We start from the raw sequence: 15,561 nt of genomic DNA, 5'->3' as shown, positions 1-15,561 counted from the left end.
TGGGAGTTGTGTGTAAGTGGAGTAGAAGAATAAAGGGGCTGGGTACAGGTATAAGACCATAGTTACAGTAGTTTCAGAACTGTTTAGAGGAAACTGAGAGAACACTGAGAAGTAAACTGCCGTCAGCCAGAACTTGATTTAAAGTACCAAGCCTTTGATTTAGTCTACATGGAAATGTTGTCTTCTGGAGAAAGTAGGAGGGAAAGGAGACCGGGCAAGATCTAGAAAACCTAAGAGGTGCAATTAAAGGAGTGAAGATGATTAGTGGGAAATAGCAAGCCCAGGAGGAAGCTCTGTGTCCCTCGTCATTTCCTCCCCATTCGTTTCTAGGTTTGTGAGTGGGAGACAGTGGGTACCAACCGTTTCTGGAGGAAGCACTTTTGACTCTTCAGGTTTAGTTTATGAGGAAGTGATGTGGGGGATCTTTAAACAGATGGAGGTGGAGTTACTATTGTGGGAAAGACAGCCAGTGAGGTGTAGAAGAAGAGGGGCTTTGGAGACAAATAGTTGGGTTCAAATTATACTTCGTTTCCTTACTTTGTGACCGGATAAGTCATTTCACCTGTCTGAGCCTTAGTTTTCTGAACTATAAACATGGAATTAATACCCATCTCCTAGAAATAAGATATTTAAAATGCCCAATACTTAGAAGGTTCTCTGTAAATGTTATGAGGTTAGCTTGGTCCTGGTATGGTTAAATCTGGAGATGGGATTGGATTAGAAGATTTCCAGAGGCTCCAACTTTGTTTTAGAAATCTTTATTTAGATGGCATTTTATGTGAGGCTGATATGTAAAACATTCGGGCAGGGTTAAGGGTCTGAGGTCCCTGCCCTCTCAGCTGCTAACAAATCTCACCCCACCCCTTCTCTGTAGTCCCTGAGGAGTTTGATTATAATTTGAAAACCACTCATTTTACAGAAAGAAGGAGAGAGTTCTACTGGGGCTGAGTGACCTGTTGAGAATACTACTGCTGCCCATGGTGGCAGAGCTGGAACAAAGCCCCAGGCTTTATCCGCTCATGGGCTCTTAATACTGCTCTGTGACTTTCCAGACTGTTGGCATGTGTACTGCTCATGTTTGTTTGCCAGGTTCAGGATGGAACACAGAAGAGACAGATGAATGGCAGAAATTGCCTCCTAGATTGAAAAAACGTTGAACTGCTGAAGAGTGTGGTGCAAAAGTCTTGTGTGTATGATGAAACACGTACAATAGTTCTGCAGTGTCTCCTTAGCTTTGAGACATTCTCCTTCCTCTCCAAATACACACATCTGTACCCCAGCACCTGTTACCTCTCCACTGCCGCACATGCTTTTGGGTTTATTGTTACTGTGTTTCCCCAAAAATAAGACCTCACCAGAAAATAAGCCCTAGCATGATTTTTCAGAATGACATCCCCTGAACATAAACCCTAATGTGTCTTTTGGAGCAAAAATTAATATAAGACCTGGTCCTGTTTTTGGGGAAACACAGTATTTAGAGTGTCCCATCTGTATGGTATAAACAGCCTTGCACACTGAGTTGATACTGAATCTGCTGGTTAAGTCTGAGCAGCTCATTACTGATTTCTGTTTAGTGTTCTGAAAATTTGAAAATTGCTCAAGCACTTCACTATTCAGGGGCTCCAGTCTGGGAACCACTGGTGCAGGGTAAAATGTTCCTTGAGCTTTTTGAAGCCAAGAATATGTGTCATAAGACGTGCTGGTTAAGGAAGAAGTAGAGGGTTTTCAGGCATACACAGAAATATCATCTGCTGTCGTACTGGCAGGGAGGATGCTGTGTAATGTATAATGTATAATGCTAGAAGCTGCCATGTAGTAGGGAAGTGGTCGAGGTAATAGTTTCAGAACCTGGACTGGTCATCTCAGTTGGAAGATGGTCATTGTTTACATGGTAGATTTGCTTTCCTATCACTGCTGGAGGCTGTGGGTGCCAGAAAATTCTCTTTTAAGAAACTTGAAATAATCAGCATGTACTGCCTAAACTTCAGGGTTTTAACATAACACCACGAAGTTCATTACAGATGAAAAAGGGATGCTATTGGGCTTCCAAAGTTTCAAAATGAATTTTTTATGTTAGAAAAGCCTTAAACATGGCTTATTGCTAGAAAATAAGGCAAACGTTTTCCATCTACCACCTCCCAAGACAATGTTAACCTCTTTTATATTCTCTAGATTCTCAGATGTTTCTCCCTGCCCTTTGCATTTCTGAAAATGCAGTGATTTCTGAAAATGCAGTGCACTTCACAATGTCAGAAGAAACTTGCCAACTCATTTCCTCATCCCTGGTTCACAAATTGCACTCTAACCTGTTAGCATCTTAGACTTGTTATATATAAAAGGTATAAGACTAGGTAATCGCTAAGATTGCTTTCAACCTCAGTCATCAGTTCTGTCTTTGTTTTATCCTAAAAGGCCTTCCTTGAAAGCCACCAGTGAAGCAAGCCATCCTTGACAATTAAAATGGAAAGTGATTCCTATAATTTGTTTATATCATGTCATATGGCATGTATGACTCGCATTAGTTATTTGTTTAGATGAATCTTTAGTGGCCTAATAGGGAATTTTGAGACTCCAAGGCAAGGATTATGATTTACATGTTTTTGCACTATTCCAAATACTCAGCCATTGAGATGAGACGGAAGGTAGCATTTTGAAAGTGAGCAGTTCAGTAACTGATTGAATTGCCTGAGCCAAGGTGGAAAATGATGAGGACCGATTGGGTTCTGAGGAAGGCTTGAAGTCAAGTTTGGAAAGAGGACAAGGGACCAAGCAGTAAAGGACATGGGAGGAAATGGGGAGAAAGGTGTACCAGGTTCCAGCTTGAGAAGCAGCAGAGCTTGCCCCCGCTTTCTCCAGAGCAGACTGGCAGCTGGGGCCAACGCTGATCAGATTGTGGCCTCCCTGTCCCTTTTTTTAAATTATCCGTTTTGTTTAAAAGTAAAGTGGAACTAAGTTTCTTCCTGAACTGGCAAGATGAGGTGAGGATAAGGCATGTTTCTAGTGACTTCTCAGCTAGCCTCTCTTTCCCCCAACCTTCTGATGCTGATTCCAGCAGGTAGTCTTCCGTGGAGGGACTAACAAGCGGTGGTGTCTTTTTCTAATCTGGCTCCCTCTATTCTGGTCTTCTCCTGGCTTATGCTCACTGTAGGTAGGTACATGTAGTGCTCGGAAGAATATTCTGGGCTGGCCTCTGAGATGTGATTTAACCTGAAATTTGAAGAACAAGGTGCCAGCAAAGAGTACTTGGATAGAGGGAACAGTAAATGCTCAAGTTGAAGTTGACAAGAGCTTGGGATGTTTAGGAAGTGCTAGCAGGTGGGTGGCTGAAGCCTAGTCAGCAGGATGGAGAAGTAGGCAGCAGCCAGATCATGCAGTAGCCATTGTATGCACTGGAATCTGTTGTTGGCACAGTGGGGAGCTGGGGAGCTATCAGAGGGTTTTAAGCTGTCAAGGGACTTAGTCCGATGTTAGGAGGCAACAGTGGAAGCAGAAAGACTGCTGGCGTTAAGTGGCTGTTGCAGAAGTCTAGGCAAGAGGTGGTGGTGATGAGTGATTTTAGGACTGGCTGATGGATTGGATGTGAGGGCAAGGAGGGGAGGGAAAGAGGAACTAAGGATGACTTGGGTGGATGATGAACAATGGGGGAGGAAGAGGTTTGTGGAAAATCAGGAGTTCTGTTTTGCCATTTTCATTTTGTCTTGTCCCTGGAATACTGAAGAGCCAATGCGCAGCTGGAGAGCGAGCCTGGAGTTTAGAGGAGAGGTTTGGGCTGGAGCTAGACATTTAGGAGTTGTTACCTTGTCGTGAACTCCAAGAAGATGGGGCGGGGGGTTCGGGGGGTGGGATCCATGGCCACAGTAGATGTTTTGGCCTCTGATAGAAGGGGCCCTTCCTTCATTGTAAAGGGGACGGAAGGAGAAGATAGTACAGAGGCAGGGGAGTTTATAGATATGGTAGGGAGGGGAGAGTGAGGGAGGGCTCAGTAAACACGCGGGGGAGATACTGGAAGATTGCTGACTGCCCTTCAGAGGTGTGTGCTCAGGCATTTAGGGTGTATGTAGCCAGGTGCTCATTGTGTGATTGTGTGTGTTGAGTGACTTGGGTGCAGACACAGAAGGTGGAGAGTGGGTACAACCAGGGTGTTCCTCAGGTCTGTATGGAGGGAAAAGGGGGTTCAGCTGGGGATATTTGCAAGGCAGTGATGATAGTGATGGAACCTTCACCCCTGCAGATGGATGCTGTCATCAGATACACGGTTTTTGTTCAGATTAGCAAAATCTGAACAAAATCTGAAGGTGCCTTGCTGTCATCCCCCGTGTACCGGCTCTAGGAAGGACATGCAGCTGTGTAAATCCAGAAAGTCAGTGTGAACAGTGCAAAACATACGGATGCTTCCAGTGCCAGGGCTGGCCCAGGGGTGGTTTCAGAAACTCAGCAGAAATATCCCAGCACTTAGAAATGCCAGGGGTCTTGGAGCTCCTGTGGAATAGCCCAGCACCCAGTTTATCATCTCTATAGCATCCTCCACAGTCTGTTCCTGGAGCACTTTGGTTGATGGGGAACTTACTGCTTTGTCCTCCAAGCAGCTGCTCATTTCTAGAACTGAGGCTCGGCTCAGCTCAGGTCTCCTACTTGCCAGTACTTGCTCTTTAGGATGTTTCCTTTTCCTGGCAGCCCTGGGTGAGCGGCACGCAGTACAGGAGTTGCTAAACTGGCAGATGTAACTGGTGGCTGTCTTGTCTTCAGTGAAATGGCTTATTTTTAGCCAACTATTCCAACTTACTAAGAGCTGTTTAAAAATCTTGATTCTGGAATATGCTAGTTATCTTCCCAATGTTGTGTTCCAATTTTTATAAACTTTTCATCTTATGCAAAGGGATATCATGAGAAACTTCAATAAGATCCAGATGTGTGTCTCCGAGAGATATCTAGTAACCCTGTCAAAAAAGGAAATCAAGTTTGAGTATTATTTATTCATTTATTTATTTTTAAGATTTTATTGGGGAAGGGGAACAGGACGCTATTGGGGAACAGTGTGTACTTCCAAGACTTTTTTCCAAGTCAAGTTTTTGTCCTTTCTATCTAAGTTGTGGAGGGTGCCGTTCAGCTTCAAGTTGTCCTTTCAGTCTTAGTTGTGGAGGGCGCAGCACAGCTCCAGGTCCAGTTGCCGTTGCAGGGGGTGCTGCCCACCATCCCTTGCGGGAGTCGAACCAGCAACCTTGTGGTTGAGAGGACGCGCTCCAACCAACTGAGCCATCCGGGAGCTCAGCGGCAGCTCAGCTCAAGGTGCCGTGTTCAATCTTAGTTGCAGGGGACACAGCCCACCATCCCTTGTGGGACTCGAGGAATTGAACCGGCAACCTTGTGGTTGAGAGCCCCCTGGCCCATGTGGGAATCGAACCAGCAACCTTCGGAGTTAGGAGCATGGAGCTCTAACCGCCTGAGCCACCGGGCCGGCCCGGGTATAATTTACTTTTAATGAACTCCTGTGGGTCCCTAGTGGTCATTATGTTTTAGGTAACTGGTCAGACAACATGTTCAATGAGCCCCTTTTGAATTTTGTTAATTGTTGTCACACTTACTTGTCTGACTTGAAAATTGGAACTTTGGCTGAGCTCAAGTCTCTGGCAACCTATTTGTAATGTTTTGTCAAAAATTATTGGCAGTGATTCCCCAAGTTTTTGCAGTATAATTTTCTTTAACCAGATCGCTTGAAGTAATTCAAAGGGGCTCAGTCTGATCAACGGAAAGCTCAGATTCGTATCCTGGGTTGGTGGTGGCTCAGCTGCCCTTCCCATTTTGGGGATAATCTGTTATTCACCTGTAGATCTTGACTTCTTAGAGAGGTGTTTGGCTGTCATGGGGACAGAGGCCCAGTCTTTGGGGCACTGTAGCTTAGTGGTTAGGAGCATGGCTGGATTCAGATAGGCCTGAGTTGTGTCAGATTTCACCTCTGTCACTAATTAGCAGTATGACTTGGCAACTTACCTAGCTTTGCCAAACAACAGTTTCCTCTCCTGTAAAATGAGTGTCTCAGTTGAAGATGAAATGAAGCCTTTAATGAGATGCCTGGCCCTTAGTAACCATCTCTTCTAGATGGCCGTTATTATTCTCTTAAGAATTATGAGGGGCCGGCCCGGTGGCTCAGGAGGTTGGAGCTCCGTGCTCCTAACTCTGAAGGCTGCCGGTTCGATTCCCACATGGGCCAGTGGGCTCTCAACCACAAGGTTGCCAGTTCAACTCCTTGAATCCCACAAGGGATGGTGGGCTCGGCCCCCTGCAACTAAGATTGAACACGGCACCTTGAGCTGAGCTGCCGCTGAGCTGCCACTGAGCTCCCGGATGGCTCAGTTGGTTGGAGCATGTCCTCTCAACCACAAGGTTGCAGGTTCGACTCCCACAAGGGATGGTGGGCTACGCCCTCTGCAACTAGCAACGGCAATGGACCTGGAGCTGAGCTGCGCCCTCCACAACTAAGACTGAAAGGACAACAACTTGAAGCTGAACTAAGATTGAAAGGACAACAACTTGACTTGGGGAAAAAAAAGTCCTGGAAGTACACACTGTTCCCCAATAAAGTCCTGTTCTTCCCCAATAATAATAAAAAAAATCTAAAAAAAATAAATTATTACAGTAAAAGACACATTGCCATTAATCCCCCTCAAAATACTCCCCCTTACTTCAGATACACTTATCCCATCGTTTTGCCACTTCTGGAAGCAATTCTGGAAGTCCTCTTTTGTGAGTGTCTTTAGTCGCTGTCATGGCTGCCTCTATGTCCTGAATCATTTTGTCTTTGGGGAAGAGCCAGAAGTCGCACGGTGCCAGATCCAGTGAATAAGATGGATGAGGACACACTGTGATGTTTTTATTTGACAGAAATTGCCATACCAGAAGCCATGTGTGACATGGAGCATTGTCATGACGGAGGATGATTTATGGCACACTAAAACACCTTCTCTCAACCATAGCTCACACCTGACTGCACTGAACAAGTTGAAACTTGTCACACACTGTTACTGAGGTTCGACACACTGCTTCTGTATTGAAGATCCCTGCCTTTCTGTTGGATGGTACTCGGCAGCAGCATTCACCGTATCCTTTGATCACAACGGAAAGTTTCCGTGTCACACATCGCTTTTGGTCCAGCAATTTCTGTCAAAAAAATTATGGTGTGTCCTCATCCACCTTATTCACTGGATCTGGCACCGTGTGACTTCTGGCTCTTCCCCAAAGTCAAAATGACCATGAAAGGTAAATATTTATATTTTGAATCAATTCAGGACATCAAGGCAGCCACGACCGCACAACTAAAGACACGAAAGAAGACTTTCAGAGCTGCTTCAGAAAGTGGCAAGAACCATGGGATAAGTGTTTGAAGCGAGGGGGAGTATTTTGAGGGGGATTAATGGCAATGTGCCTTACTGTAATACATTTTTTTAAATTTAAACATTCACCATATTGTTTGATCACACCTCATATATAGAAAGAAAGAGGAGAGACGTGGCTCCTTCCTGACTAGAGGGTGGATTCTAAGGGGTCTCAAGCTGCCATCTGATACGAGCAGGTGGGTTCCGGAAGGGAGAAAGGTGAGGAACCTGTTCTTAGAAAGGCAGGGCAGGGTCCTGCTCCCTGGGTATAATCTCCACAAGGCCTTGGAGATTTCCTCAACCTGTCTCATCCCCACCCTCATGGCCATGGCTTCCCTGAGAGCTGATCTCTACTGCTTTTGGGGGTGAGGCTGTGGCCTGAGGCCAGGAGGGCAACTAAATATTAGAGTTGAGAATTCTTTCCACTGCCATTCCTGGGCTGGGGTGCACGCAACCCGTGGTCCCAGGAATATAGGTGAGTGCACTTGGCTTCCGTGGCCAGAGGCCTTGGCCTTAGTGGCCAAATTAGGCCAGGATCTCGGGGCTCTATGCTGCAGTCAGGAGAAGGCAAATTTCTCCGTGTGGGAAATAAGTAAGGTGCAGTGTAGAGTGGGAGTAAATGAGGGGTCCAGAGGATTAAAAAGACCATCTTCCCTGATCACTTTTCATCCTAGTACGAATAAGGGAAGGAGAGGTGGCTGGGGTCGGGAATCAGGGTGCTGGTATCTCTGGCTTAGATAGTTCTTTCCAGAAACCTAGGTAGCAGGTAAAATCATGGGGCATGGAGGGAAAGTTTCTCGAGACCAGGATGGGGGACCTAGCAAATGATAAGACCCTTGAATGGTGTCTGCTTTTATTTTTCTTCCCTAACATCATCATGCTCAGGTCCTGGGTGGCGGAGTGAGGCATGAAGGTCTCAGCACCCCTTAGCCTGATGCTGGCCTGATGCCATCCTCACACCAGCCCCTCCTAGGGCAAGATCGGGGTAGGTGTGGCCGCTCCTTCCTCACGGTGGCCATGGCCACAATGGCAGCATCTGCCTTATACGGGAATCTGGTGTCAGTGTGTCCAGCACCATGTACCTGCCCAGCCACAGGTAGCACAGTGAACTGTGCGGGCTTCCACCTGCCAGGTGGCTCCTTCCAGTGCTGTGGGGGCTGCGGGGGCTGCTGCTTTCTCATGATGTCCTGTAGGATCTGGCTTGGGGGGACCTGGGTTTCCTGGAGCAGCTGGACCTCAGCCACAGCCGGCTGGCTCACCTGCCCCCAGACTTATCAGCCACCCTGGGCGCTCTGCTCTGCCTGGATCTCGCTCACAACCTGCTTGCCACCCTGGGCCCCTGTAGCCTGTGGGGCCTGAGGAACCTGGACCAGCTCGACCTGAGCCACAACCAGCTGGCTGAGCTGGGCAGAGCCAGGCTAAGGGGACTCTTCCACCTCCACTGGCTCTCACTGGCTGGGAACCAGCAGCAGCAAGCTGGAGGCCAAGGCTTTTGCAGCCCTGCGGGTATTGGGCTTCCTCTCTTTAGGCAACTGGCTGCAGCACCTCGAGTTCAAAATAATGGCAGGCATTCGGACAGTGGGCACGCGGCTGCTGCTGGACAATAACCTCTGGGTACGCGACACCTGCATCGGGCTTTCAGGAAGCTAGACTATGGTACTTGCGTGTGGCTGCCCTTGGCAACCTGACTTGTGCTTGACCTGGGCGGCTGGTGGGGCCAGTGCTGAGCCATGTGAAGACCCAACTCTGCCTGGCCAAGATGGCTACTATGCTGAGTATCACGGGTACCATGCTAATCACCTTGGCTGTGGCTGTGGTCATGGCCAAGCACAAGTGCAGGCAGGGCCCCAGAGGAGCAGGGGAGCTCTGGAGAGGTCTGAGGTGCTGCAGAGGGAAGTCGGAGCAGCTGGAGTGGAGAGAACAGATGGAGCTGTAGGAGAGGAGAAGGGATGTTCCTCAAGTCTTTGGGGCTCAGTTGTCTGTCCAGGTGGGCGGGAGGAATGGTGGTGGGTGGAAGGACAAATGGCTGTGTTTCTCTCTCAGGTCCTAGAACTCCCCCCCACCCCCACCACTCACCTAATCCTCTCTGATCTAACCCAATGCCAGCATCTTTCCCAGACCTAGACAGAGGGATTTGGCCCCTAGTCCTCAACATCCCTCTGGGGAAGAGGGCAGTGAAAGGTAGAGACAACACCAGAGGGAATTGGGGTGGGATGGGTACCAAGGAAAACTTCGTTAATCCTGTTCTCCTTCCCTCTCCTCATACATGTCCCTGGAATCTGTTGTTGGGGACTTGATCAGAAGCTGGTTTTAAAGTTATGATGGGGGTAGGCTGGGGATAGGGGTACTGTTACTGCTGGCATAACCTGGGCTGACTCCTAGAACTATGTTATGGACAAAACAGGGCCCCATTTCCGATCCTCCTCAAAACCTTAGCTCTTTCCCAAGGGCTGTGTATCTTGTCCTATTTGAATCAGGGACGGGTGGGGACATTGGAAAAATAAAACCAATTGGAAAGTTTATACTATGTGCCTGTATTATGGTGGAAACTTACCTTTTGTGATTGTCACTGGTGGGTGGAGAAGGTAGGCAAAATCTTCCCTTGCTTGGAGATTCCCCCACCACACACACACACAGCATATACCTACACAATTCCATTCTCTAGTTTTTTGCATGGATATATCCCGCTCTCACGTTTCTGATATACCTAGACTTGATCCTAGTGACTGTAAAAATTGGATGTGAAAAAGTGTTTTGTTGTCCAGCTTTCACTGGTTGATTAGGAATTTTTAATTCACATTGTCAAAAATTGTGTTTGGACGTGAACCCCCTTTTCTCCCCAAGGGAACTAGAAACACCTGAACTAAATGGCCTAGTGGGTGTACTTGTAGAATTTTAACTTCAATATTGAAAGATAACTTTGTGTTGTAGGAGAGGGGAGGTGCAGGAAGATAGGTGGGGGCAGTTTGGGGTGGCAATCTCAGAGTGCCCAGAACTTTTCCCCATTTATTTATTCAACAAATAATTACTAAGGAACTACTATAAACAAGACATCGTGGCAACAACTTTTGTTCATTTATCTATTAAGCACATATTTCCTGAATACATTCTGTATAGTATGCCCTGAGGATATAATAGTAAACAAACCAGCCACTGTCCTTGACCTCATGGAGCTCAATCTAGTGTTAATCTAGTCATTAACAAAAGGATCACAAATATATAATTGCCAATGTGCTAAGTGATTCAAAGAAAGGGTACTTGATGGTTATGAAAACAAAGTAGGGGAACAGAACAAATGAAGAAACAAAAGGAGGAGTGAGGGAGACTGTTTGGAAGCCTGCTGCAATTAAACCCTCAAAAGATGGTACTTTGGGATAGAGTGGGAATATTGGAGCTGGAGAAAATGGACCGGTGTGAGATGTCCCATATGACCATATCAGACTCCTCTCTTCTCTCAGGGGACAGAAGAAAGACAAACCAAGATCAAACTTCTCTAAGGTGACTGACTGTTAGCCAGGAGAACACCTTATTTTGAACTTAAACAGAAGCAGAGGGATTTCGTCTGGGGTGGGTGTATACACCATTTATTGAAGCCCTGCTATGTGCGAGAACCAACATTGTCACATTTAAACCTCATAACAACCCTGTGAGGTAGATGTCATCTCCATTGCACAGTTGAATCTTGGACAGTGTAGGCGATATGCCCAGAGTCACAGGGTTGGAGTTAGGATTGACACCCGGGTCTAGCTGCATTCAAAAACTAGTTCGTTTCATTACATCTATGGCTCATGCCTCCCGATGTCCTGAACCCACTGTTCCTTCCTCTAGTCTAGTTTTCAATTTTGCAGCTACAAGGAGGGGCTCTTAAACCTCCATGGACAGATGGAAAGGCTGAAGTCCACAGCTAGAACACCTTCGATCCAGAACTAGAGAGCGAGAGCCTTGTTTCCCGACGGAAGGGGGGGAAAAAACAACCAGAAAAACCCCTGCGAGGCCGGAAGTTACGCAGCGCAGCCCGGCGCCGGCTTCCCTGACGGGGGTGAGGCCGCAGCGGACTGCCCTTCCCCAAGATGGCGTCGAAGGTGGGTTCGCGACGGTGGATGCTGCAGCTGCTCATGCAGTTGGGCTCAGTGTTGCTCACACGCTGCCCCTTCTGGGGCTGCTTCAGCCAGCTCATGCTGTACGCCGAGAGGGCCGAGGCGCGCCGGTGAGCGGGCCCACGCGGTCGCCCATCGCGGGGCGGGGGGGTGGGCAGTACGGCGCGTCCCAGGAACGGGGGTGCGGTGAGGTGGGGAAGAAGTTGAAGCTCAGAAGTTGGGACCCTTGGACTACGAGGAATTGGGACCTCGGACATGTTAGGGGATCTGGTCCGGAGCAAGGTGGGCATCGAGCATAGTGCGGGGGACATGGCCGTGAGAGGCGAGCAGTGGAGCTGGCAGGAGCTCAAGGGGTCTCAAGACTCTTCTCCCCTCTTCATTCTGTCCTCGCTTACCCGGTCCCTGCTTGCAGGAAGCCCGACATCCCAGTGCCCTACCTGTACTTCGACATGGGCGCGGCCGTGCTGTGTGCTAGCTTCATGTCCTTCGGAGTGAAGCGGCGCTGGTTCGCGCTGGGGGCTGCACTCCAGCTGGCCATTAGCACCTACGCCGCCTACATCGGGGGCTACGTCCACTACGGGGACTGGCTGAAGGTGAGTGCCTTGGCCCTGGGCGGGACTTCACTAGGGTGATGGGGAGCCCAAAGCCAGCTCAGGGAAGTTGGGCAATGCGTGGTGCTAGCCAGATGCACAGTGCAGAGCCTAGAAGGCCCAATTTCCAGGAGAGTGGCGGTTGCAGATTGCAACAATGCAAGGACCTTAGAGACCACACAAGCCTTCCTTTCAGAATGTGGAAACTGAAGTCCAGAGATGGAAACAGACTTACCCCAGGTCACACCACAGTTAGCATTACAGGTGGGACCAGAACCCAGGTCACCTGGTTCTCAGAACCCTTTAAACCACTAGTTTAATACTCAGACTCATAGGGCAAAAGGAACCTTTTGAGCGCCTGGTCCAACGATCTGATTTTATGAAATTTGATTAATCCTAGTGCAGCATTTAAGCTTGTAAATGCCAGAACTTGTGCCAGGCATTGGAGGCTTGGAGATAAGTCTAGACAAAGGCACAACCCTCAAGGAATGGGCTGTCTGTCAGTAGGGGTGGCAGATGTGTGAGCAACTACAGGACCGTGAGATCAATGGGTTTTTTATGGAACAGACTATATAGCAGAAAGAACAATGGGATTTGAGTCTGTGGACCTGAGGGTGAGAAGGGGGCAACACTTGCTATCTGGGTTCTGCCACTTAACTTTCTATAGGATCTTGGACAATTTTATTAACCCCTCGGGGCCACTTCTGATAAAAAGAATTATCTATTTCTGCTGCACCTGCCCACCACACTTGGAAATGGTAAGAGGGTTCATCAGATGGAAAGAAATATGTAGACATGGGCAGTTCTGTGCTTTGGGCAGCTAGGAGAAATGTGGCAGCTGCAGTTGCTGACTGGGGTCCCCTCACCTCGGCTTAGGTTCGTATGTACTCGCGCACAGTTGCCATCATTGGCGGCTTTCTTGTGCTGGCCAGCGGCGCTGGAGAGCTCTACCGTCGGAAACCCCGCAGCCGTTCCCTCCAGTCCACTGGCCAGGTCTTCCTGGGCATCTACCTCATCTGCGTGGTAGGTTTGGGGACTGTTGGCTGGAGGAGCTTGAGCGGGAGTGAAATGTGAGCCTATGCTTGGCAGAATCCAGGGAGGTGGGCAGAATAAGGCCTTGCATGTATGTAGTCCCTGATGGCCTGGCCCTGGGAATTGCCCCTGCCAGCTTCTGGGCCTCAGAGGCCCTCCAAGTGCCTGAGATCTGGCCAAGAGTCCCTTCTTCCAATATTATTGCCACCAGAGAGAGAAAAGTTTAGATTGGCCATTGAATCCCAAGCCTAAGAGCCAGGAGAACAAGATGGACTGGTCCTCTCTTGGCTCCAGCTCTCAGAAGACTGGGAGAGGTTTGGTGTGGGGTTCAGACCCCAGCTGGGACTCTGCCACTTAGAGCTGATGGGGGCTGCCTAGGATAGCCAATTACGGTCCTCCCTAGTGCCGTTAGGGGAGGCCAGTGTGGACAGGGACGTGGACAAGCCCCAGGCTACTTGGCCTCATCTTCGTTATTGGGCACCATACCCCCTGTGCAGAGCTCCAGATTGAGACGTGAGAGCCCCAGTCTTGACTGTGGAGACACACCTTCTCCCTTCTGAGCCCCCAGGGTGAAGAGAGACCTAGGCCCTAACTTCGTGGAGCTCTCTAGTCTGCGGGGGAAATGCAGGCTGTACTTTTAGAGAGTCCCAAGTCTGAGAGAGAAGCCAGAAGCCCACCTTGCAGAGGCTAACTTGCAGGTGCCATATCAGGGGTGGCCTTCCCCTGACAGGCTCCTCAGCCTGTTGGAGAGTCTGACAGGATGGTGTGTCTCTAGGCCTATTCACTGCAGCACAGCAAGGAGGACCGGCTGGCATATCTGAACCATCTCCCAGGAGGGGAGCTCATGATCCAGCTGTTCTTCGTGCTGTATGGCGTCCTGGCCCTGGCCTTCCTGTCAGGCTACTACGTGACCCTGGCTGCCCAGATCCTGGCTGTACTGCTGCCCCCGGTCATGCTGCTCATTGATGGCAATGTTGCCTACTGGCACAACACGCGGCGCGTTGAGTTCTGGAACCAGATGAAGCTCCTTGGAGAGAGTGTGGGCATCTTTGGGGCTGCTGTTATACTGGCCACTGATGGCTGAATTGCACGAGAGGCTGAGATGGGTACAGGGAGCCACTGAGGGCCACCTTACCTTCCTCCTTCCTGGCCCAGTTATGTTTATTTATACTTTTTGGTCTGTTTGATGGATCCTTTGCTGTGTGTGTGTGTGTGTGTGTGTGTGTGTGTGTGTGTGTGTGAGAGAGAGAGAGAGAGAGAGAGAGAGAGAGTTGGTAAGAGGCTGGTCTGTTCCTCAGTTCCTGGGCTTAGCCCTTGAGGGTGGTGGGAGCCCTGATGTCAATGCCTTACAAGTTTTCTTTCCTGTTTGTTAGGAGTGCTGAGGCCAGCTGCTCCCCTGCGTGTCCTGTCCCAGAGAAGGGAGTAAGGCAGGTCGAGGGTAGGGGTACTGAGAGTGGGAGACAGGAAGGAAGGAAGACCAAGAACTGGAAGTGAGCAAAAGTGAAAAAAGTTTTGAACCTGGCAGATGCAGCTAAGTTCTCTAGTGCTTTTCAGAGACAGAGTGAGTATGCATGTTGACATATGGCTCAAGCCCAGGAGGAGCAGAGGGAATGGGCTCCACAGAAGTCACGTGGGTCCTCAGGGTATGCCAGGGGCAGAAATAGCATTAGCTGTCACCCACCTTGAGAGCAGAGCAGGCCCCAGTCTACTCAGGTGTGCAGGGGTGGGGCAGGCAGCGGCCAACTTCCTGCCTTCTGCCTTCTGTTTTCAGCTCCATGGCTGGTCTGGTGGGGGTGAGTCTCTCCCAAACACCAGACCACACAGTCCTCCAAAAATAAACATTTTATATAGACATTTGGCTTTACTTCTCTGTCCTCCCCACGGGGCACTTTGCCATTGGCTGGGATTGATGCTGGGTTTCTTGAAACACCATGTCTAGTTAAGCTCCACCTTAGTCCTCCCGTGATCCTTCCGCTGTTCTGAGCGTTCCCACAGTCCTTTAGCGCTCTTCTTAAGAAACTGCTAATCCTGCCTTTAGTATATGCTTTTGACCACTCACCTCAATCCTTCTTATAGCGTTTTTTTCCCCTCCCCATGTGGTGCCAGCTGTTTTTGAAGAAATCTTTGGTGAGGGCAACTAGGGGGAGAGAACTAATATTAAGTGTCCACCATGAGGCCGAGGATTTTCCATTTTACAGATGAGGAAATGAAGGCTCAAAGAGGGTAAGCGGCTTGGCTCAAGCCACAGAGCCCATCAACCAGAGCTGGATTCCAGGTCAGGGCTGTCTGATGCCCATGACCAGATGTGCACTCGACACCACCCCTCTCCTGAGGGAAGACAGAGGCAGCTCTTGGGGTTTGGTTCTCTCACAGCCCCAGGTGTGCCATGGTGGCCACTTAGTTGTCCTCTCCCTACTAGTCCATGCACCTCCTGACAGAAAGTAGTCCCAGCAGCTAGTATGTTGTCTGGCA

The 15,561-nt window shown here is 49.1% G+C and overlaps 1 protein-coding gene across 2 annotated transcripts; it reads left to right on the top strand.

The window, feature by feature from the left end:
* Positions 1–11,316: 11,316 nt before the first annotated feature.
* TMEM101 (transmembrane protein 101) lies at positions 11,317–14,943 on the top strand. 2 transcript variants are annotated; one of them, XM_019752322.2, is made up of 4 exons: positions 11,317–11,452; positions 11,880–12,060; positions 12,934–13,080; positions 13,865–14,943. In XM_019752322.2, the coding sequence occupies exons 2-4, from the start codon at positions 11,917–11,919 to the stop codon at positions 14,171–14,173; spliced, it is 600 nt and encodes a 199-aa protein (XP_019607881.1). In that variant the 5' UTR covers positions 11,317–11,452; positions 11,880–11,916; the 3' UTR covers positions 14,174–14,943. The 2 variants fall into 2 exon arrangements, with proteins under 2 accessions (XP_019607881.1, XP_019607880.1); XM_019752321.2 differs by having other exon boundaries at positions 11,318–11,577.
* The last annotated feature ends 618 nt before the right edge of the window (positions 14,944–15,561 follow it).

Source organism: Rhinolophus sinicus, linkage group LG15 (assembly GCF_036562045.2).
Source record: "Rhinolophus sinicus isolate RSC01 linkage group LG15, ASM3656204v1, whole genome shotgun sequence".
NCBI classification, from domain to species: domain Eukaryota; kingdom Metazoa; phylum Chordata; class Mammalia; order Chiroptera; family Rhinolophidae; genus Rhinolophus; species Rhinolophus sinicus.
Note: the sequence above shows the minus strand (reverse complement) of the source record. Positions and strands in the feature narration are given on the sequence as shown.

Bases quoted from the DNA above. Each gene is read 5' to 3' on its own strand.
- TMEM101 (XM_019752321.2), top strand. From the start codon at position 11,441: ATGGCGTCGAAGGTGGGTTCGCGACGGTGGATGCTGCAGCTGCTCATG. The intron at 11,578-11,879 runs GTGAGCGGGCCC...CCCTGCTTGCAG, and splicing joins GAGAGGGCCGAGGCGCGCCG to GAAGCCCGACATCCCAGTGC. The intron at 12,061-12,933 runs GTGAGTGCCTTG...ACCTCGGCTTAG, and splicing joins ACTACGGGGACTGGCTGAAG to GTTCGTATGTACTCGCGCAC.